At 40.2% G+C, this 24,849-nt stretch overlaps 2 protein-coding genes across 3 annotated transcripts; one reads left to right on the top strand and one right to left on the bottom strand.

Moving 5' to 3' along the window:
* Nucleotides 1–3,900: 3,900 nt before the first annotated feature.
* Nucleotides 3,901–17,738, top strand: slc10a1 (solute carrier family 10 member 1). Its single transcript, XM_031322326.2, has 8 exons — nucleotides 3,901–3,968; nucleotides 8,734–8,985; nucleotides 9,103–9,189; nucleotides 12,392–12,504; nucleotides 14,504–14,705; nucleotides 15,262–15,440; nucleotides 15,553–15,752; nucleotides 16,922–17,738. Exons 2-8 carry the CDS (start codon nucleotides 8,767–8,769, stop codon nucleotides 16,981–16,983), a joined length of 1,062 nt encoding a protein of 353 aa, XP_031178186.1. The 5' UTR covers nucleotides 3,901–3,968; nucleotides 8,734–8,766; the 3' UTR covers nucleotides 16,984–17,738.
* Nucleotides 17,108–24,487, bottom strand: srsf5b (serine and arginine rich splicing factor 5b). Of its 2 annotated transcripts, XR_004895940.1 has the most exons (9): nucleotides 24,331–24,487; nucleotides 23,876–24,026; nucleotides 21,914–21,984; nucleotides 21,664–21,783; nucleotides 20,860–20,932; nucleotides 19,388–19,461; nucleotides 19,146–19,253; nucleotides 17,556–18,737; nucleotides 17,108–17,512 (listed from the first exon to the last, which is right to left on the bottom strand). XR_004895940.1 is itself a non-coding variant. In XM_031322327.2 (8 exons), exons 2-8 carry the CDS (start codon nucleotides 23,999–24,001, stop codon nucleotides 18,407–18,409), a joined length of 903 nt encoding a protein of 300 aa, XP_031178187.1. In that variant the 5' UTR covers nucleotides 24,002–24,026; nucleotides 24,331–24,487; the 3' UTR covers nucleotides 17,108–18,406. The 2 variants fall into 2 exon arrangements, 1 of the variants encoding a protein (XP_031178187.1); XM_031322327.2 differs by having other exon boundaries at nucleotides 17,108–18,737.
* Nucleotides 24,488–24,849: the final 362 nt, after the last annotated feature.

Below are 24,849 nucleotides of genomic sequence, written 5' to 3'. Positions count from 1 at the left end.
AAAGCAATGTTATTGATTAACTACAATATCCACGAGTCATTTAGCTTGCTTGCGACGTCACAGTGTCTTTCCTCTTCAGAAGCATTATGGGAATTGTAGTTGGAGTCAAATTTGTATGTCAGATGAGCTGAATAAGGCCATGGCTGAGACACGTGGATTGTAAGGCTACACTCAAGAAAAACACCACAAATGCACACACGCACGCACACACGCACAGGTCCTTGGACGGCAGTCAGACAACATAAGATAATGTAATGTGGTCTCTGTCACCATCACCCACCATTTACAACATCCTGTGCGACTATATTTATACTGTAAGGCCTATATTTCCCTTATTCTCTTTAATGCTACACACCATGTGTGTATTACAATTATCCTGTGCAATTATATATCATAGAAGTAGGCTATGTTTTATTATGTATTATGTAAGTAAAAGGTGTGTATATATATAGCTTTTTTTTTGTGTGTGTCTTGTTTTTATCTTGTTTCATTTTTATGTTTCACTCAGTCACTTTTTTCCTTTGCTTTTTTTACTCTTGAGCTGACAAGTGAATTTCCCCGATGTGGGATCAGTAAAGTTCATCTTATCTTATATATACACACACACACGCACGCACGCACGCACGCACGCACGCACGCACGCACACACACACACACACACACACACACACACACACACACACACACACACACACACTCAGATCCAAAAACAACAGCCTACACATATGGTCTAATCAGGTGATTCGTCCTCTTATCACTTAAAATGCAGCCACTCACAGTCTAAATTCATACAACTGTATTGCTATAATAACATCTGTTGAGCTCAAGCGATTAGTCATTGATAAATCCAGCCACAGAAAATTAATTTACAAATATTTTAATAATCGTTTAATAGTTTTTCAAGCAAAATGGCTAAATTAAATTAGTTCCAACTACTAAAATGTCAATATTGTGCTTGTTGTTCTTATATGACAGTAAACTGAATATCTTTGGGTTTTGGACTGTTGGCCGGATAAATCAAAGCACTCTGGAATATTTTGATGGGCATTTTGTAAATATTTGCTGATGTTTCATTGTCCAGACAATTAATCAAGATAATTCTCATCACAAACTTATTGTTGGTTACAGCCATTAAACTCTGACATATATTATATATTATTATTTTATATACATGTAATGGTGATGGGAAAATGTGTTATGTAGTGTGGGGACTGGTCTAAGGACAAATTGCAAATAATCTGCTCTAGTACTTCCTTTTTCTCAATATTGTGCTGTAGATAAGGAGCTTATACTGTGGATTACTTTGCACTGCTACAGTGGATCAGTAAATGTGTAAAAAAAAAAAAAAAGCTGCCTCATTCATTCTCTCAGCAGGTCAAGAGGCCACAGCAGCTGCGGGCGACACCCTGCCCTCCATGCACACACAGAGCTTTAGACCTGCACTGACCTTGATCCTATACCATCTCTTCCTCCACCTTCTAGCCAATCTGGATCCCCCCCCCCCATTCCTGTTTCCTCCATTTTATAGAATTATACTGTATGTCCTGCAGCAGCAGAGCCACACCGGGTCACCCAGAAACATGGTCCGTAACAGTATAGCCTATGTAAAGGATGACAACACAATAAGGCCAGCCTTTAATAATGCATTCGCTGCAGTGAAGCCTCTCCATTTTCATGGATGACAGAGACAAAGCATTTAGCTATATTTGTGCTCTACAGTCACATTTAAATGACCTCTAGGGACGGCTAATGTTACAGAAAAAATATGATAATGAGGCAGAGCTCCCAGAAACCAAGATTTTTCTAATCTGCCTTCACTCCACACCCTTAATGCTATTCCCCCAAGGCCTGAGCTGAGTTATGAAGTGTTTTAGCACCATTTCAGTCCATAATATTTAGGCTGCAGGGGGCTCAGACATTGATTAGCTGTGGCTGGCGGAGGAAAAAAGTAGTAAAAAATCCAGGTATGTGAAGCACTGGGCTGTAATTATAGCTTGAGAGGCTGATCAGTCCAGGCAGAGCCTCCCTCCCTCCCCTCCCCCTATGTCCTTACAGCCTCTTAAACCATTAAAACGCCCTCCTTTTGTTCCGTTCCAGCATATTGCAGACTACACTGAAAGGGCTCCAGTAGTCACCGTTAGAGATTTTTTTCTGTTCTTGCCATTGTCAGTGCATGATTTATGGAAGAAAGGAGAGGGGTGAACTGTCAGATGTATAGCATCAGAGAGTAGTTTCAGAAGAATGTACAGGTTTGACGAGGTGTAAACTGCAATACATGATCTATATATTTACAGTAATAAAGTACATTCTCAGTGAAAGTTTACTCTATTTTGAATACTTGTGTGTAAGTTCCTATTTTCATTAATATTTGTATATTCTTTGAGGAAATGTCTGTTTGATAATGACCACTTTATTTTAAAATGCAGCAATGGTTAAATCCAGTGCTGAACATTTACAATTGTGTGTAAAAGGTGATAAACTTGATACAGATGTTATTTTCATATGCTATGTGAGATTTGAAAATGAAAATAATTGGATTTTGTGTTAGAGTTTGGTGTTTTTAGAGTTTAAAGAACTACACGAGTGCTACTGATGATGTGTTAGTGGAACAGTGCTGGACTAGTCTACTCCAATTCATTTTTATTTCATTGTTGCATCGTATGACAAACCCAAGGTGTATTAATCCACTGTAGAGACTCTTTTACACTTTATGACTCATCATGATTCTTCACCAAGTCAAACAGAATGCCATCCATGCAGTATTTCCACTATAGATTAGATCCCTTTGAGAGGACAGGACAGGAGAGATGTATTGCATGTGGTGGTGACTTTTTAGTAGATGTCACTCCCTCACAGCACTGACTTTAACACTGACAATTGGCTTTAAATATACAAGAGTATTCACAAGCTTCTCTGGTGCTGGCACAGAGCTACACGCATGAGGAGTTTCCTCTTTCATTTATTCTCTGCTGCAGATGGGTTTTGCAGCCTTTTTAGCAACAGCATGAATTGCCCAGCAAATGAAAGCTATCAGGAACCCTGGCATGAGCTTTAGAGTAACAAGCTGTGAACTGCACGTAATTTGTGTACTTGCCTAAAGCTTATCTGCCAGATTGCTGTCGCCAACCCGCCTGATGATAATCATCCATTTGTTTTTTTAATGCTCTCCTCTTGACAAATTCTGAGGCCATTTTTGGCAGCAAGTGGCTCTTTTGAGTGCATCATTTATTAACGAAAAGCGGCGGATCTTTCTGTAAATAGAAACACAGAAACTTCTAATGAAACTTGCATGTTTTGTCTGACTAAGAAAAGTTATTGTTTTACCTTTGCGTTACTTCTAATATTCCCACTGTGGCAGTTTAAGTTGCAGCAGATTAGGACAAACAACTCGAGTTATACTCTTACAGGACAAAGATACTAATATAGATGTTCTTCTCTTTTTCTGTATGACTCATTGCTGTTGCTAGTAAACAGATCTAACAGAAAGCATTCAAAGAGTTTGGGGACGTTCAATGCAGTCTCTCTCGCAGATGTCCTGAGAGAGGATTATTTAAAGTTAGCATTTACATTTTTTTTCAAATGTATCTGAGGTATTTGCAGAACCACACATTCAAATTAATTATATGCTTAAATTTGGTGACAAGCTAAAAGAAATATGTTCCAGATCTTGGATACAGATGCAAACCAGAACTGGGTCAGAAAAACAACTCAAAGACGCCTTTTGATCTCCTAAAAACTGACAGTTTCATTCTGGTTTTTTTCTGCTTCAGTTAATCAAATTTGAGAGGTTCCCTTGCCATAGACATTTCTCGTGATGTGCAAGCTGCAGAAGTCAACTGTTGCACTAGATGGCACCTCTGTACAACCTAGCCTTCATATGTCATTTGTGACTGACAAAAAGAAAGTGCCAACACACAAGGAGTAGATTTTGTTTCAGAGAGAGGAGGAGAGAACATCTGGCCCAACAGGTAACAACACAATATATGAAATATGTAGCTGCAAACAAATCTGTCAGTTTCACACTTACAGCAGGGAGAAGTGTTTATTTCTGGGGAACACATATGTGTTTCTGGGGAGCCCATGTGTGTTATATTTGTACAAACTGACCTCCAAGAATAGGTGTGCAATTCTCACTTTCAGAACAGTCAAGAAGTCAGTATGTATGTGTATGTGTGACACATTTATAAAGATCTGTGCTATTTTTTATTTTTATTTTTTTTCCTGTGTTTCTTCTAATGGGTGCAAAAAAGGTATGATAAACACTGTGAAGGTAATTTGTCTGCACACAGCATGTACGCATGCCAGCAGGGAGGATGTGGTTGTAAAATCTGGAGATGGAGGTTAACTTGGCATCGAAGCACAAAGGAGAGTGAGGTTTGCAGAAAGCAAACACTGTGATTTTTTTCCCCCTGGGTCGTCAACAGATTAGCCAGATTAAGCGACGTGCTGCAGACATTTTTTGTTGAATCACTAAAAGTATAAACATAAAACAAGCAGTGAATTGTGACATTTTTGTGACTTTTGTTTCATTGGAAATGGCCTGCATGCAGTTGAAAATTGCATTGTTATTTCTAGATTTCTTTTGATATCATAATTCTTTTTTTTTAATACCATTTCTCTGTCTTGCATATGCAATAATAACTTGCTGGCAACACAGTACCCCTATTTTCAGCATTATAAGCAGTATAAACATTTGAAAAACAGTTTATAAAACACTATAATGTGGTTATAAGCAGATATAAGCAATTAATAATGCCGTTAATGCAGTTGTAATGATACCAAATAATATCTTCATAGGAGAAGTTAGTGGCAGTAGCTCAGTCTGTAGGGAGTTGGGTTGGGAACCGGAGGGTCGCTGGTTCAAGTCGCTGGTTCAAGTCCCTGTATGGACCAAAGTACGGAGTGTGGACTGGTAGCTGGAGAGGTGCCAGTTCACCTCCTGGGAGTGGGGTCCAAAAACCGGGAATACAATATACTTGTGGGGTCCGGACAGCTTTGTGGGGCCAAAATGCTGGACAGCACAACTTTAAAGTACTGTTTGAGGGTTAAGACTTAGGGTTAGAATTAGGTTATGGTTAGGGTGAGGGTAAGGGTTAAGGTTAGGCATTTAGTTGTGATGGTTAAGGTTAGGGTAAGGGGCTAGGGAATGCATTATGTCAATGACGGGTCCCCACAAAGATAGTGAAACGCACTGTGTGTGTGTGTGTGTGTGTGTGTGTGTGTGTGTGTGTGTGTGTGTATTTCAGGCCTGTGTGTAGTGATTTCTAACAAACAGAGTGTACATTGTAATTTCCCCACTGGGGATCAATAAAAAGTATAAATTATGAAATTAAATTTAAAAAAAATTAAGATTTCCATAGAAATACTGGTATTAAATACATACTTATATCTGTGTACAACTACATGACAGTGTGTTATAAAGCATTTGTTTGGCTTTAAATATACAAGAGTAATAATAAAAAAAGAATTAAAAAAAAGAATAAATGTATTCCCAAGCTTCTCTGGTGCTGGCACAGAGCCACATGTATGAGGAGTTTCCTCTTTCATTCATTCTCTGCTTTGTTTGTACACTAATGCTAAAGTAGCTGGTGTACGCAGGTGAAGTCAACATCTTCTACAGTACATGCTGAAACCAGGACAGTGCAAGACTCAACTGTATGAACAGACACGCAGTGTGTTTTCTGCTACAGGTGCTTTATTAGAGTGTTAGAGATCAAATCCATTTCTAATTCCACTTTTAGGGTATTGTATTTTTCTTAATTTTCTTAATGTATAACCAAAAATGATAATATTTGGAATTACATGGTGTTTGAAAATGCCTTAACCATCCATATCTAGTGAAGGTAGACAATGTTTTGGAGCTACACTACATGAAATATTAGGTGAAAGGTTCTCAGGATCATATAATGTGTACTATGAACTGAAAGATTATGCTCCCATTGATCACTGATGAAAAGCACTGCTTATCAACACAACAGTGACCTCTCCGCCTGTTCAGAGACATTGAACACTTTAAAGAAAACAATGTACATACAACGAAGTGGTGAGCAGACTTATTATTAAAACAATCAAGTATCTGACTTCAGGATCTCCATGTTTCTTCAGAAGATAGTGTGCATATTGCTTTGCTTCTTATTTCAATTACCACTTCAGAAAACGGTAGAAGTAATGTCTTTTCACACACAGTATTGTTTTATGTTAGTGTGTCCTCAGTCACAAAACATATCCCCTCGTGCTGCCTGTGTTAAGCTTCTGTCAAGTTTGTCTTCAACATGCTAACTGCACTAACACTAAAGAAGACCTGCTGTGTCTCTCTAAATAACATTTCTTCCTTTGTGGCTGCTTAACTCTTGTCATGCTCTGATTATTTGATTCTTATCACAAAGAGCAGCAAGTGTTATGCATGACGTAGAAGTACTCGGATCTTTTACTTCAGTAAAGTACAATATGACAATGTATAACTACTCCATTACAAATGAAAGTCATTCATTTGACATTTTATTTAAGTTAAAATACAGAAGTAACATAATCAAAATGTACTTCAATTATTTAAAGTAAAAGTATTTTTTTTGTGAATTAAAAATCCAGGAACACTTCATTTTACAGTCTGCATATTTCATGGTAGTATGTGATAATTAGCAAGTAACTTTCACCCCAAGACTATTTATTTAACAATTATATATATATATATATATATATATATATATATATATATATAATTCCACTATTTTCCAATAAGCAAGTAATAAATACCTGGTAATTTCTTTAATACATGTACAGGAAATAATAATAAAAAAAGTAAAATTATATTATTATACAAAAATACATAATGTTAATTTAAGGAATGATTACAAAGGTTTTTATTTTCCGGTTTACCATTTCCTGTGACGTAGGTAATAACTGGCAAGTAACTTCTTTGACATTTCTTGAAAATTACAACCAAATAATTGTATTATTATATTTCATTTCCCAATTAGCAGTTGATGGTTAGATGGTAATTTATTTTGTATAGTTCTACCAAGTTAATTGATGGCATTAAACATCTAATGAAGTTATTTCCTATGATCAGTAGAGGGGGCGCTAACATTGTACCACACTACCAGATTGCCTATCACAAGCAGGTAAGGACAACTTAGAGCCCCACTCTTGGGGAATATCAAAACTGAATCGCTCTATGCTATAATGTCCATCCATGTAAAAGAATAAAGGCCTAATTATAAAAGGTATATAACTCATCTATATTTTGCATGTGAGCCTAATTATGATAATCAATAAACTTGGTAGAACTATATATAATATATTACCAGCAAAGTTATGCCTTAAACCTGCATAATTTCCAGAAGGGACAACTCCACTGGTTACAAAAAGAAGTGATGACACACACCCACAGACACACAAGGTGAAAACAATACCAGTGTCGCTATCGCAGCTGGTAATGAGCAAGATATGACCAATATAGTGTATTGCATTTGGAATATTCTGGCTTTGACAGACCTTCCTCCACATGCTCCTGAGACAGCTGCCCGTCCGCAACTGACACTAACCACGTCAGCACAACACAAGACCCCCAATGAACTCTAAAGGGAATTCACTCTTAAGCCTACAAGGACAGAACAGCAGCAGTTTAAACAGGAACATCCCTAAGAACAAATCAGTGACTTGTTAAACAGTACAACTGCAACCAAACAGCCTAATTACTACACTTGTCAAATGTTTCCCAAACAAACCAGATACCTGAGCAAATTCAGAGACCAGAGAAAAGCACACGGCCAAAACCAGCATGCAAGTGGACCAAATCACCTGATCAGCTTTTGCAATCAACCATGTGCCTGCTGCTACCTAAGGCACAAACAAACTTACGAACAAAACAACAGAAATGGACGAGCCCCCATTTGTCACAACCAAGCTCATAGGCAGCAACAAAGATGGGAGACTAGACGGAGTATTAGCTGGAATAAACATTTATTTACAGAAACCGGAATAAAAACAGAACAAACGTGGAAGTCGGTAATCAGTCGTGTATGGGTGAGTGGACATGTCTGTAACAAGCAAAACCAAAAAGACAGCTGCGGTGAGCGAAGAGCAAACACACTGTGGAAAGGTGATGAGCTTTTATATCCAACACCGGGCCCAGGTGTGGCTCATGAAGTTGACGATGACCCTTTGCATAGACCCAGAACCTGCAAAACACACCTAGTGGAGTGGAGGGGTCATCACAATCATTTTGTTTAAATTGTTATTTTTTAATGTAATCTTTTTTTTTTTTAAGATTATTTTTAGGGCATTTTTAGGTCTTTATTGACAGGACAGCTGAAGAAATGAAAGGGGGGAGAGAGGGGGGGGGGGAATGACATGCAGCAAAGGGGGAGTCAAACCCGGGCCCGCTGCGTCGAGGAGTAAACCTCTGTATATGGGCACCCGCTCTTCCAACTGAGCTATCCGGGCACCCTTTTTAATGTAATCTTAATTTGAAAAGTAACTAGTGAATATAGATGTCAAATAAATGTAGTGGAGTAAATGTACATTACTATATGTCCCTTTGAAATGTGATGTAGTAGAAGTATAAAGTAGCACAAAATGTAAATACTTAAGTAAAGTACAAGTACCTCAGAATTGTACTTAAGTACTTGAATAAAGGAAGCTTAAAGAAACATTGTCAGTGGTCACTGGATCTACTTTCTTACTCCCCCTTTGTCTAACTGCGTGCCCATGTTTTTGTGTTTTTTTTTTAAGATTACAAATCAGTATCCCACTTGCTGCTCCAACATGGCAGACACCAAGGCCTACACATCTGATCTGTTCTCTGAACCAGTTTTGTGGCAAAATCAAAGCTTTGTGTTCAACATGACGGCTGCTAACACCAGCTCTGTTTTCGTGGGTCTTGTGTCGCCGGTGACGGAGAAAATCATCAATATACTTATGGTATTCCTCCTATTCATCACCATGGTTTCACTAGGATGCACCATGGAGGTGTCCAAGATCAAGGTGACTTAAGCTGTTCATACATATCCGTCTGTTTAAAGTTCATTATCTGTGTGTATAGACCGTGTTTACGATCATGCTAAGATTTATGTACCAAAACATCTTTTTCCTTCTTTCCAGACTCACATTGTGAAACCTAAGGGGGTAGCGATAGCAGCGTTGGCCCAGTTTGGTGTCATGCCTCTTTCAGCCTTTTGCCTAGCTAAGGTTAGTATTCCTGTTTTTTAAGATTACTAGCGTGTAGCGCCCATACCGGGCCGATTGCTTGGCCTCTGGTATTGCTGCTTGCAGCTTTCTCCAGTTATGTTAAACTGCTATTTTGTATATATTTCTTTCTGTTTATTTTATATGAATGTTGTATATGTATACGTATGGGTATACGTGCAGTTTAGTGTCCCAAATTCCCCATACAATGTTCTTAATTAATTATGAACTTGCTAAACCACCTGTGCTACCCTAACCCTACCCCTAACCCTTACCTTAACCCTAACCTTAACCTGTCTCAAATAAGACCCTAATCATTTGGGACACTCAGTTTTTGGAAAATATTTTGGCACACTAAACTGCACGTAAGCCTTGTTTGTGTATGTATGCACGATGCACCAACCACCAAGGCAAATTCCTTGTAAGTTTGACTTACTTGGCAATAAATCCTTTTGTACCCCAAAATAACCTGGAGTTTCAATACCCCCCATTTGCACATGATGAAATATCAAAACCTGACCATCCACTAAATTAATTTAGAATAAGCTTAGTGTCACTGCTGTTAATGCTTTTTTTTTTTTATTACTACACACATTTGTCAGTTGTCACGGAGCCAAAGGCTCACAGCTTTGGCTAATTGAATTGATAAATTCATGTTTATTTAGCGAGCTAGAGCCTCAAATCACATTATGTCATCTCAAGGGCTTTACAGACCCACAGGTTTGCAAAGAAAAGAGGACGGTAATTCTCAGAGAATTGACACTATGAAATGGCATCGGGATCAAAATCACGATCGGGATGATTGAAATGAATGACTAGTACTCATACAGTTTGAAGCGCGTGCATATGCCCATGCTCACTTGGTGGACAGAGGACAGAGAGGGGAGAGCTGCAGGAGGAGGGCTGTATTTTCAAATTCTGGTGGATGTTGGGGTTTTCCTCCTTTGTGTCCCCCCTTTCCGACCGGAGGGATATTTGCAGTTCCTAGAACATAACGTTCCTACAACCCTTTGTTTCTCCTGTTCCGACTGGACCAATTTGGGGTTTATTAACTTCCTCTGGCCACAGTTCCTGTAACTCTTTCAGCTCCTACTTCAGGGCAGGGTCTTTTCCCTTTTCCGGATAGTGGTGGTTAGATGGCTCTGTTATAATAACAAAAGGTCAGTTCCTATGGCCACTTGGCCAGTGTGAATGCAAATGGAAAAAACGGTTTTGGGAGAGAGTAGTTAGTAGAACTGTTTAGAAGTGGACTGTTCCTATAACTACGTTCCTGTAGCTACTTGGTCGGAAAGAGGCTAATGTGTCTGACTCCAAATAAAAGACATATATATCCCCGCGCATTCGTTAAATTAGAATTACATTGATCCTAAGAAAGAGCCAAATAAGACAATAAGAAAAAGTCAAATACATTTGTTTAATCAGTCAAGCATCGGAGTTTCAATATACAGATCTGTGGGATCACAAAGCACGCTGAGACTCAGTTTCCCTAGCAACAGACAACAAGCCAGAGCCGGTCCATGTATCTCTAGACTGTCAGACCTTGTGAGCCCCGATCTATACTTCCCCTCATCTCTTATACTTTCTTCCTTGGGCCCCCTCTTTTCTCCAGCACAGGGAGGGTTATCGTCACACAACACACGCCAGGGTCGAGGCCACTGTGCTGTGTCTCGTTGTCATTTGCTCTCACGCAAAGCGATACATTCTGCTCCTGTTTCACTTGTTATTATTACTCAATGTACTTTGCTCGAGGCCACTGTGACCCTAACTATGTTATAATTTTTTTGACAAATGAGCAGTAAAATGGCATATTAATTAACAGGACAAAAAGGGAAAAAGTAACATTAACAGACGAAGAAAGCAAGAAAGCTTTTTACGAGCTGAAATAATTCAATTCAATTCCGATTCAATTTTATTTATAGTATCAAATCATAAAGAGTTATCTCAAGACACTTTACAGATAGAGTAGGTCTAGACCACGCTCTATAATTTACAAAGACCCAACAATTCCAGTAATTCCCCCAAGAGCAAGCATTTAGTAGGTAGCATTTAGCATTTAGCGGGGCGGGCACTGCCGGCAGTCGGACTCAAATGACCCATCTGATTGGTAGAGTGCTAACCCGGAAACGGGGAGTGGAATGAGCGTGACTAGAGTTTCTCAAAATTTGACGAAAATCTTTTAAACTGACCTTTGTCGATCTGAAATGAAGACAGATTCAGCAACTGCACGGCCTATTTCTCACTTAAAATGTTTTCAGAAACACGTTTCGGTGAACTATTTTAGTACAATATGAGATCGTATTCTGAACAAGCCGCCATAACAGTCTGTCTTGGAATATCCGGAGAAGTCAGACCCATATGACGCGTTGGTCCAATCAGCTGCCAGTTTTCATTTTTGGGCGACAATACAGATTAGCGCCGCCTGCTGTTATGGAGACGTATTACGTCTCGTTGCTTTGGTGTGTTCCGAGGCATTTTTTTGACCAATTTGGGGAGACTGATCAGTCCAACGGCCTTTTCTGCTGATGTTTGGCTGTCGGCTCTGTGTGTCCACACCTTTAGGGAGAAACCTCGGACAGACCCAGGCTCTTGGTGGGTGGTGTCTGACGATGCTGGTTGGGGGTACGATGAACAGTGGCAATTATAGTAACAATAAAGATAATGGAACTATGACTAGAAATAGCAGTTAGAAATAGCAGGGCACTGCAGGGCGTAGCGGGGTACTGCAGGGCATAGCAGGGTGTGGCAGGGCGTAGCAGGACACAGCAGGGCGTAGCAGGGCACAGCAGGGCGTAGCGGGGCGTAGCGGGGCATAGCGGGGCGTAGTGGGCACTGCAGGGCGTGGCAGGGAGTAGCAGGGCACTGCAGGGCGTAGCAGAGCGACATTCCAATTGGTAGACGACCAACTCCAGGGAATAAGCTCCCCAAATAATGATTATGGTTGCAATAGAACACCTGTCAACGATAGCATATTAGTGCAAGTTATGTATTATTAATCTGTTTGATTTATGTGTTCACATGGTTTTCTTACACCCCACACAAACCCCTTTTTTGCATTGCACTTTTTCTTTGTTTCCATTTATTATTTCCATAATCAGATCCGCACGGGTATCGCTATTATACAGTGTTATCAGTAATAGATATAGTAGATATAATAGATTATTGGCATCATCACTCTGTATGAATTCATTATCATTTCATGCTGTAGGCGTTCCAGCTGACTGAAATGACGGCTGTGGTGATTCTGATCTGTGGCTGCTGTCCTGGAGGAGCCCTCTCCAACATCCTGGCCCTGGCTCTGCAGGGAGACATGAACCTCAGGTAACACACACAACTTGTTTGCTGTGACATATTTGTTGACCAACAAATATATTCAAAAAATACATGAATACACACAAGGTGATTAAGGTACAAGTGAACACTGGAGTTACAGAAGCTAGATCAGGGAAGGTTAAAATAATCCCATTTAAATCACCTAACAGCACAGATAATTCAGTTATAAAACTATGCAGTGTCCTTGTGTCTTCTTTTAGGATATAGCACACTATTTGAAACGAGGGGAGTGATCCAATATGAGTTAGTCCATTGTCCTCTGAATACAAGTACACAGCAGTGATGGAAGAAGTACTCAGATCTTTTACATAAGTAAAAGTAGCAATACCACAGTGTAGAAATACTCTGTTACAAGTGAAGATCCTGTATTAAAAATCTTACTCTAATAAAAGTACAGAAATATCAGCATCAAAATCACTTGTTGCTTAATCTGAGATTCATAATGTGCTGCGTGTGGAAATGATAAGTCTCGTACCGTCTGAAGATCTATGACCAAAACAAGAACAGTGACTAAACAAATCGATCGAGCAAAGACACAGCATGCAAATGTTGGGTCATTCTTGCCTCAATATTTCCCGTTTGGTCCAATTTATCTTCTCCAATTACCAAAGAAATAGTCCCAATAAGAAATATAAAACGTAAACTATCTGTATGGCTGCAAAATATGTTGTGATTTTGGTGAAGTGCTGTGCCAATCAGAGTACAAACCTGCCATTTAATAACAAGTGGCTCGTTTCCTGTCATTATTAGAGTTGAATGACCTGCAGGACATCACCAGTCTGATCAGAACTATTATATTATCATAGATAAGATAATGGCCTACACTTTTACTCAACCGCTAGGCCATTCACCCCATTAGGTATCTTATTAATGAAGGACCGGGTGTGGCAGCATGCTGTTGAGGACATTCCTGCTCTATCTGTCGGAGGAGCTTATCTGGCTGCACACACAGGACGGCTTGAGGCATTAATGAAGGCCCTCATGACTAAAACAACACTGATCAAACAGATTCCTTCCACACAATGAGAAATTATTTGTAATTTGACAAACACTTGGATGTGCTACATCATCAGATATAAGCCATTGTGTCCATAATTGTGTCTGTGTTAATGAGGATGGTAAATGGGCAGCATTGATTTTGTCTTAAAGACCACTCAAAGCGCTTTACACACTATAGGCACCAGCTGCTCATCAGGTAAACATCCACACAAACTATCGGGAGCAATTTGGGGTACAGCGTCTTGCTTGACACTTCGACATGTAGACCAGGGAGGCCAGGGATCGAACCACCGACATTCCAATTGGTAAATCACCGGCCGCTCTACCTCTCCTGAGCCACAGCCGCCCCTGCATCTGCTGTTGACAGTGAATGAGGCTTTTTGGTTTTTGTTTTAACTAATCTATCACCATAATAAATGTTCACAAACAACTTAGAGTCAAAATATTAGTATAGGCAGTATAACAATATACCTTGTAACAATTCATGCAACTCTCATGCAACTCAGATAATGCTTAACCTGCAATTAACAATCTTGAAGCTCCACATGCGCCCCCTGGAGGCTACAATGTGCATTCCACCTCATGCATTTAACAACAGGCTGTCAAGTTTGCTGCAAAATGATAACAAAAAAATGGAAGTATGAAAAAAAATGTAAAGTATGACATCTAAATGCTTGAAGCTTTTACACTGACATTTTCATGATGTCATACTCTAAGCAGCTTCATTGTGCTGAAAAAACAATCTCAATACAAACTCTATGGAGCTATTGTATGGAATTACAGATTTAATACAAAAGCTCCAGATCAGCTATTAAGTGGACCTTGTGGTGAGATTGTTTTCTAGCCAATACAATAGTTTTCTAGATTCCTCACTACAAACCAAAGTGTTGGTCAAGGGGACGTTTTGACCAACTTGGTGGGCATAAACAAATATAGAAAGGTTATGTCTGGGGCTAAGAAGTTATCACCCCTGTGTTTTTCCGCTCAGCATGGTGATGACGTCCTGCTCCACGGTACTGGCTCTGGGCATGATGCCTCTGCTGTTTTACCTCTACTGTCAGGGCTTCGACCTGCAGAACTCCATGCCCTACGTCGAAATCCTCATATCGCTGGTCATGATCCTCATACCCTGCAGTGTGGGCATCCTCATCAACTATTACAGGCCGCGGTACGCCAAGACCATCACAAAGGTTAGAGCATACACAGGAGGGTCAGAAGGTTGGATTAATAGTTGATGGTCATGGTTTGTAAAATGAAATCAAATTATCAGGCAACAGTTTTCATTCATTGAGCAAACACTCGTGGGCGGCAGCTTCTAAATGTGAGGATTTGCTGATTTTTTTTGACTTACATATAATTGAATATCTTTAGGTTTTGGAGTGATGGTCAGATAAAACAAGCAATCAAGAAATCAGCGTTGACTTTGTGTGATTTTAATGGGCATATTTCACATGTTAATTTTTTGACATGTTATAGCACTAATTAGTAATCAAATAATTGAAAGGGTTAGGGTTAAAGATTTAAAATAAAAAAATTCTGTCACAAATCGTTTAATTTCAAAAAGAAAGGCTCAGAAAATGCCTATGGAGCTGTGTCACACAGGAATAAGATCAGGTTTTAGCTACACAGACAATATGTGAGAATAAATCAAATATAGAATATCACCAGACATATTCTTAAATGATAATATAAAAACCAAATAAAATGCAAATAAATCTAACTTGTCTCCTATCATGGTGTTCTCAGGTAGGCATCACCTTTATGACAGTTTGCTTTGTGGGAATCGGCATCGCTGTCAGCCTCGATATGGAAGACTCCATCCTCACAGTGGTGTCTCCTCCGCTCATGGCCATCGGTGCTCTCATGCCCTTCATAGGCTACTCCTTCGGATACATCATCTCCTGGCTCTTCAGACTCAACCAATCGTGAGTTATGTGGTTCAAGAATTCGAGCTCTGGTGGATATTGTGACGGGTAGTATTAGTCATGTCAGTGGAATAAACTGCCTTCCTTAATGTATCCATGGCTTATGAATAAGGGAGCGGAGGACCGTTGCTATGGAAACAGGCTGTCAGAACATCCAGCTGTGCTCCACCCTTCTGAAAGTGGCCTTTCCCCCGGCGCTGATCGGCCCTCTGTTCCTGTTCCCCGCGGTCTACGGGTTCTTCCAGCTGACGGAGGCGGGGCTGCTCATCGTGCTGTTCAGGTGTCACCAAAGGTTCACACTCAGAAAGAAAGGTGAGTTAAACAGGCCTTCTAAAACCACATAACACTAACATTTTCATTTTGGACTGGAAAAATAATTGCATACAGTTGTATTAATTAATTCATAATTTAAGATATATATATGAAAAAGCAATACATGCCAACTACCTGGTTTCAGCATCTCAAAAAGATGTAAATTGAATATATTTGGGTTTTAAACAGTTGGTCAGACAAAACAAGGTATTGCCACCTTGAGTTCTGAGAATTTGTGATAGGCATCTTCCATTTCAGACACCTTGACACATCTGACGTTTTATTGACTAAATGGTTAATTGGTTGATTAAAAAACAACCTATGAATAAAGGTCTTTCACCTGAGTGAGTAATACAGACTGATGTTTTCATACCACTGTATTAATGGAGGTAGACAACATACCAGCCACACTACATGATGTAGAAAAAGAATAGGAATAGAGGAATATATAGAATAAATTAACAGTTATGAGTTTATTCTCAAACCAGAGGATTAAACCTAAAAAGAAATTATAGGGATGTACTGTACTTAAATCCCTGCTTTGCACTGTATGGAACCTGAAATCACACACACAATGTAGCATACAGTATTAGCTAACAGGAGGGGGGGGGGGGTCTACAGTCATGCTTCATTAGCACTAACCAGAAAGTGCAGATGAGGCAGATGGGAGTGTCATTAGTTTTGCAGGTATTTGGTCAAAAACCAAACCAGTAGAGATATTGTAATTTAAAAAACAAAACTCACCGGTGCTAGAGGAAAACTCAAGTGATCACCAGTTATTAGAGTACTGTACAATGTCTTAAACCATGAATGTCTGTACAACATTGGCGCCAATCCACCAAGTAGATATTGAGATATTTGGTGCTAGCCTTGTGAAGACGGTGTGCTGTACAACCAAATCCTTTTTGATTCTGGCTGGTGACCTGTTACATGCCAAACCTCCTGGTGCCAAAAAATAAACTTTAAATAGACTAAATGTAAGATTATGTAGTGCAGTAAGAGAAATAAACTCTGAATCTTGAAATCTACCACGATTTAGTAGAGTCCAGGATCTTACCGGTTACAGATGTCTGCTAAACTTTGCATTTTTATTTTAGAATGTGGAATTACGGGGATTTTGTTGCATTAATGGTTTGCATTTGTAATCTGCTTGTCTGTCTGACCTACAGATACATACCAGCCAGCAGTCACTGAAGACAAGTTGAAAGAGGCCTGTGAGGGGACTGTATGATTTTATTTCTAACTGCTGGACAGCCATGTCGGACTTATTTTGAAGATTGCGAGTATTGTATAGTCTGAATTGACACATTTGTAGATGTTTCCTAATAAAGCACAGGTAAACACAAGATGAATGATTTAGTTAAAATTGTTTTTATTGTTTAAGTCGTCTTCCTAAACCATACAAACGTACATATTCTTCACTGAAAATAAAATCCATACGTACAAAAATGTTGCATTTTTTTTTTTTTCAAACTCTTGCCTACACGTTCATTTAAACCACAGTAAGTCACAGTACCAACAAGCATTCTTGGAATTACATTATACACTGTAAAACAAAAGTCCGCAATGCTGTACACAAAACCCTAAACCAAAAAAATAAAAACTTTAAATTACAATGCTAGAACAATCTGCATTCTTTAAGCAATGCCATTTTAGAGTGTTGACCTTATCCTCAAAAGGAGAATTACATCTCCCAACAAAATAAGTTTAACAGTCAACTACAAGAAAATGTAAGATCCATGACATTAACAGTTTATTTACTGTACAGCTGTTTAACTGTGGAAACAATGTGTTTAATTGCACAGTGTTCTTGATACTGCCAATGCCGGTTACGGTGGTGGATTGTATTTGAGTTTTAAGCACAAAAAATATTTTCAACAATGATAAGATTCTAAATTTGATCAAACAAACCGCACGTGCAAGAATCCTCAGGTATAGATATTACACACACCAGCTGTGGTAGACACAGAAGGTCAGAAAATACAGGAAAAAGGGGCAAAAGGACTTCGATCACATGACAGACAAAAATGTGGAAAGTGATTAAAAACTCTCCCATGAACGAGCAAAAACAAGCAAAAGTATTGCAAAAAAAGTGGGTCACACAAAAAGCCTCAAAGTCCTGCCAAAAAAAAAAAAAAAAAAAAAAGATTCCATCAAGGACTCAACAGTGAGACCTGACGTTGGTTCACTTGGGCATTTTGTGAGAGAAACTGTGCAGCAGTATGGAGAAATGGTGCAGCAGTGGAGGACCTGCAGCCTAGCTGGATGAATACATTTGGAGGTGAGGAGTAACTGGGTGCAACAGACATATAGGTTTAATCTTGATGGGCAATGAGGGGGACACAAACAGCATCACTGTTTAACAAGTGTCCTCTGTTTAAGTTATTTAATTCAAATGCCCTATAATGAGAATAAAATAATTGACTGAATATCATTGTTCCTGCCTGACAATGTATCGGTGTTTAAATGTGAAAAGCTTGATGATAGTTATTGACAATCCAGACAGGAAAAAACAAACTCTACTCGAGTAAAGCTCTGGTCTCGGCTTTCAGAAGGGGTCGCGGGAGCTCCAGTGTGTCAACTCCTCCAAGCGGATTCTACTGTTGAATCGAGTTGTTTCTACTGTTGATTCCCATTAAACTTAAACGAAGCGTTTAGCGCTGGCTGTCAGTAGAAAGAGAGCGGGAACGGGAACGGGAGCGAGAACGGGAGCGGGAGCGAGAACGGGAGACGGAGGCTCTCTGAGCAGGAGGAGGGGAGGGCGGGGTGGCAGATTTGCTCGTCTTGGAGGACCGTTTAGCGGGCTCCTTTGATTTGGAGGTTGGGGAGGAAGCGCCGCCAGCAGGGGACACACTGGGGGAGCGGGAACGGTTGTGGGCCTTGTGGGCGGGGCTGCGGGAGCGTCTGGGGGAGCGGGATGGAGAGCGGCCACGAGAACGGGAGCGGGAGCGAGAGGAGCTCTCAGACCGGGAACGACTTCTCGACCTGGGAAAGGGCAAAGAGACGAAGAACAACATTAGGATACCTATATATTTATATAATGTATAGTACACACATTTCTCTGGCACAAGTATTAATTTCATTGTCTAAATTAGTAGCACGGTCAAAGTGCTTTAGTTGCACAGTAATCAAAAATCAAGTTTTACACACTGCTTCCAACAGCAGAGTTCCAACTAAATGGCACATCCTAACCGTTCAGCCCAGCTCTACTAAAATCCATATAGTGTGATTAACCATGTTCTTTATACATCTTATCCAAACCAACACGGTCAATGTAATCAAGCATCTAAAATGAGCCTCTCATCTCATCCAGCTGATGAAGTTATCGTGGGATACTAGTATGAAAAATGACTGGAAAGTGGAAGCCAATCATGGGTGAGAGGGAAAGCTCACCTCTTTCTGGCTGCCTCAATGAGCTTGATTTTCCTGCCATTGATTTCCTTCCCAGACAGTTTGTCCATGGCGTTTTTCAGATCGCTGCAAGAAGCAAACTCAACAACCCTGCAAAAAAATAAATTAAAAAGAATTAGCACTTTGTCGTAAATTCAACTCAAATTGCAAATGTGAGCTTGGTATGACTCACACGTGATATTCATTAGCCAGTTAATGCCAATAGACAAAGATAATGATCTTACCCTTCGTTGAGCTTGGGGCGATGTGCGTCGGCAAATGTCACCTCTCCAGCTTGTCTCATGAAATCTTTCAGGTCCTACACACGTAAACATCAGTCAACTTTACGGAGAGGCTCAGGACACAAGCACAGCCTGAGACATAAAACAGGACTGATTTACCCAAAAAGAGAGATGGTTAGATTGTCTGAGAGGACTACACAGGCTACTGCAGATAAGAAGGATGAGTCCAAGAACCTTACATGCTGTTTAATCAGCCAGTTCTTCAACAGTTTTATAAAAAGCAAATACAAAACCTGATATGCAAATGATATGATGTTTGCCAATTTAGATATCAACCAATTTTGAAAAGTGCCATCGGTGGACAGGCAAAAGTATTTGCAAAAGCTTCGAGATTCTTGGACTCATTACAACTACAGAGACATGAACACCATCTGCATGAACTGAACTGCAGTGGCGCCACTTGGGCAGCCTTTGGCACCGAGAGCCCCATTTTCCCTGGCAAGGAGGGCACAGGGCTCCATGCCGGGACCGCCCCTGTCTCAGCACCCTGCCTCAGTAAAGAGAGTGAACAGGGTGGAAGAGAGGAAACTACTACCTGAGAGTGAAACCCTTTGGGGTGGACCGCAGGCTCTTCGAGCCCACCATAACCTCGGGATAACTGCAGATTATATCCATGGGCACCTGGGAGGAATTCACACTCTCTCTCGCTCGCGATGTGCGGGAACACCAGAAGGGGGAAGGGAGGGGGGATATCGATCGATCGAAGCCCCTCAAATTAACGAACCATCGGTCAATACGCCACCACCGTCACCATCGACTCTCGCTCTTTCCTCTCCTTTCTCTCTGCCAACTCTCTGTTTCCTCTCTCTCGCTCTCAGCCACACACCAGTCGCCCCCCTGCCTTCGACAGGGGGCGTTGCGAGCGAGCGAGCGAGCGAAGGGGTCGCCAGCACCTCTAGTGTGGAGCGAGCGCTCACATGACCAGCAGGCATCAACTAGGAGTAGGATAGACTGGCTGACACCACAGGCTCAACCCAGACAGAAGGACCCAGAAGGGGTTAACTCCACCATAAGCGAGCTCTTCCATATGACACAACAGTCAGGCTGGCAAATAAAGGGGTGAAGAATTGGTTAAAATTTGAAAAAAAAAAATTTGAAAAAAAAAAAAGGAACAAATTAAGTGTTTTCTTGTTGTTACTTCTTTGACTCATTACTTAACTGCATAAGATGCAGTTTTAATAAAGCGGCAATTTTTAAAAGAACAATGTGGGCCTTACCACAATAAAATAGTTTGACTGTTTAAACATATTAGCAAGCTAAGTAAATGATTGATTAGAGTCCAGAGATTCTATGTTTTTTAGCAGCATGAAAATATGTGTGTATTGTTGGAGGCAGACTGTTGGAGGTGATAACATTTGTGGTGTTGCAGCTTGTAGAGACTTGCTGTGCATAAAAAAACATGTGCCATTACTAACCTGCCAGCTAACACGAGAGGACAAGTTCTCCACAATTAGGCGGTTCTCAGTGCGCATCGGAGGAGGGTTTCGGCTGAAACAAGGGAAAATGTAAAGACTCAATTTCAACAATAGCATTGTGGGGTTGAGATACACACTTAGGCAAATAATAGGTAGGCATTTTATTACATCCTAATTTAACTGGTTCACCTCAATAAAAAAAAATAAAAAAAGAAGCTTGGACGGTGGCCATTATAAACTACTGTAGGCTGCAATAATTCAATAATCGGCCTTTCACCAAATACGAGCCGTTAACACCACATACTGTTCTGTATTCATTTACATGTGTTCCTTCCTTATTTTAATTGGGGCTGCACGATTTGGAGAAAAGTCACATTGCGATGTACAATACTTTATATTTTATTTTAGAGTTTGATTATCAAGGAACATGCAGAAAATTAGCTACCAACATTTTGAAATGTGAATTTTTTTAACTTGAACATACAAAATGAAATGAGCATAAGAATTTGTTTTTACTAACAAATTCTTATTAAATTATTACATTGTGTATGCACTTATAAAACAATGACATTCAAGATGGGTGTAATATAAAGTGAAGGGTGTTACAACATGGAGTGCACACAGCACACTTTTTTTTTTTAACTCAAATCGACAATTTTTGCGGTTACGTAATCCCAGAGTGACATTGTGATTGCAATTAGATTAATTGTGCAGCCCTAATTTGAATTTCATCAAATAAAACGTATGCGTCGTCATAAAGCAGGTGACCTGTTACCAAAACTGTGGGTGGTGTGAAAACTTTACCTCCGACTGTTCTGGGAACCTCTGCCATAGCGATCAGAGAAACGTCCTCCTGCACTACCACCGCCGCTTCCTCTGCCACGGCCGCCACGCAGACGTACACGGGCGTGTTCAATGGTCACCCTGAAATTACATTAAATGTCCCTTTTTTAAAAAGAATGAAACAATTTCCATGGTAACAGACAGAGCAAGAGAAGGAAAATTAGTAGTTCATCCAAATTTTGTATTTACATCATGTACTACAAATTCTTACCTTTCATTGCACAACTCCTTGCCATCAAGCTCATAAACAGCATCTTCGGCATCTCTGGGGTCATCAAACTCCTATAACAGAACACAACATTTACAACAGCACTTCTTAACTAGTGTGCCTTTAACTTCCCACTGTTACAGATCATTCTTAAATGTGTGAGTAGAACAGCACCAAACTATTTTAAATATGGCAGTACAGCCATTCTTCCCTTAGCTTTAAAAAGGTCCAATATGTAATACTGACAGCTAGCGTTTCAAATGGTTACTGCAGCCCAAATTAAAAAGTACTGAAAGAGTCGTCTCCCCCGGCCCCTCCTTCCCAGCGTCAACGTTCACAGGAGTTGCCAGGGTGAGAACACCAAACCCAACGTCACTCAACGTCAACGTTAGCTTGATGCTAGTCTCGCATTGCCAGACATTACTCCACAGCGCAGTGGAGTTGCTAGACGCTGCTATGTTGACTGCTAAAAAGGCAGCGACCTTGTGGAGTTTCGTGCCTGGCTGACAGTCACCTTTTCTCGGCTTAACGTCACTGCAACGGCCGCTCAAAAGACCGTGACCTCACGGTAGTCTGTACCCAGGGCACAGTCACTGTTTGTCGGCTACACCCGCTGACCAGAAGCGGGGGAACAATTTCGGCAGGGGGGAGATTGTCGGTACTACTACTTCCAGAGGCGTTGTACAGCTTGTCTATACACTGTACAGTCAGTACACATTATGGTCGCATGCCAGTTTGTAAAAAAGTGGGAATCATCTTACTGTCCAACATATAACCTTGCTGGCGATGGTAACGTTAGCCACAATAAAACGTACATAAGCGACATGTGGAGAACACTGTGTCCCAATCCAACAATTCAGGCTACGGGGTGTTTTGCCAAAGTTAAATTGCATGTTTCCATTATGAGGAAGTCAAACTTGCGGTTTCTGGCATAGGTCATACGTTAGCAGTTAGCGTGTATTAGCATGGCTGTGGCTTGGCAGTCAGGATCACTTCACCAGCTGTGTCTAAAAAAAAAAGTAACTAACTCAAGTACTCTATATAATTTAATGAGAGCACATGAATGTTGAAATGAATGAACATGACTATCCCTACGTTAGCCGTGATATAAATGAATGAAGCTCAACCCTTACCTGTTCAGGAGGAAATAAGTGTCCTTTTAGGCTCTAAACTGTCTCCATCTTTTAACCTCATCTCCAATATTTACCCGCATTTTACCTCGTCTCTGGTTATGCAACCACTTAGAAAGATGGCGAGTTTTTATTTTTAGGGTGGGTAGAATGAATCTATCTACGTTGATCCTGTTTGTTATTTCCATGGTTGTACTACAGCTGTAGCGCGCTGGGTTAGAGTTTTTACAGGTATATCTGGCAACCAAGCCGGCTGTCAAATTTAGCAGTTGATACCAACACACAGGCCGAAACACAGACAAACATTCTGTCAAAGAATGGAAATTTCAAAAGGAGAAAATATTGGCTTTAGCAAAACGTAGTATTTCAACTAAAAAAACAAACATAGGATTTCAACTTAGCATGTTTCCTTAATAGCTGATGATACATTGTGATCATTTTGATTAAATACAGTAAATATATTACATATTGCACATTTATAATGCACATAACCATGCAGAAAATGTCTGGGCTGACCTTTAAGGTGGACCAGCTATTCTCATTTTAGTGACAAGCCCCTCCAAGTTTTGCTTTAGTGATCTCTCCCTTGCAGTAACCTTAGGACAGCCACTAATGTTTATGCAAATAGATTCGCGATGGCGTCACGAATATATGCAAAACAGCGTAAGACGTTGACTGCACCTAAGAGTTTTAAAACCTCAGAAAGCCCTTAAGTATTCTGTTGCTGTTAAGCGAAGTATAACTCGTCATATAACGTTATTTGAATGTAGAGTTGGGAGACATTCTCGGCATATTGAAGCCATCCTGACCCATTTCCATGTAGCTACTGACTCACCACAAAGCCAAAGCCTCTCTTGAGGTCAATATCTCGAATGCGGCCATATCCTTTGAAGAACCTCTCCACATCCTTCTCTCTGGCCGATGGGCTCAAACGGCCGATGAAAATACGACAACCACTCATTGTTGGTGTCGTTGGTAACGGTTACCTGCAAACAGACGTTGACGTTACATACATTATTTTCACCGATTTAACTAATACAGAGGACGATAAATTACGGCAACTTAACGATACAAATGCAGCCATTTACGTTTACGTTCGTTTTTGTAGCAAGCTAACGTTAATAGCCAGACAACTGTGGGGCCTAGCGACCAAATTTAACTACGCCATGTTTCGCGCTAATTTGAGCTAACGTTAACAATACTTACACACGACAGATAATGTTTATTATTATTTTTTAAACGTTAATTGCTAAGTGGTGCTATGATGCATTTTAATCGGCGTACACATACCTTTTAAACGACGTTGGCGTTGTTTCTTTGCAGGCTGTGTCGACTGTGTGACCGCAATAATCAAACAAAATGGAGCCTCTGCTGTTCATGTAGGGGGCGGGGGGAGGAGGGCACGGAAGAAAACGGCTCGCTTCTTCTTTGATGATTAACGACAGCCAGTAGCTGCATTACCGCCACCTTCTGGAGTATGTTGCTATGGATAATATAAGGCCCATAATATGTTTGTCATGTGCTGTGGTGGACTATAAGTACATTTATTCAAGTACTGTCCTTAAATACAATTTTGACAAGCTGAGTACATTACCTGAGTATTTCCGTTACTTCTAGGGTTACTTTACATATCAGAGGGCAGTGGTGGAAGAAGTAGGCCTACTCAGATCCTTTACTAAAGTAAAAGTGAAATACCATAGTCTAAAAATACTCCATTACACGTAAGGTCCTGCATTTTAAATGTTAGCTACTTAAGTAGTAAGTTCACTGTATATACAAATTATACCTAAGCATGTAAGCAAGTACAAG

The sequence above is a fragment of the Sander lucioperca genome, chromosome 19 (assembly GCF_008315115.2).
Source record: "Sander lucioperca isolate FBNREF2018 chromosome 19, SLUC_FBN_1.2, whole genome shotgun sequence".
Classification (NCBI taxonomy): Eukaryota; Metazoa; Chordata; class Actinopteri; order Perciformes; family Percidae; genus Sander; species Sander lucioperca.
Note: the sequence above shows the minus strand (reverse complement) of the source record. Positions and strands in the feature narration are given on the sequence as shown.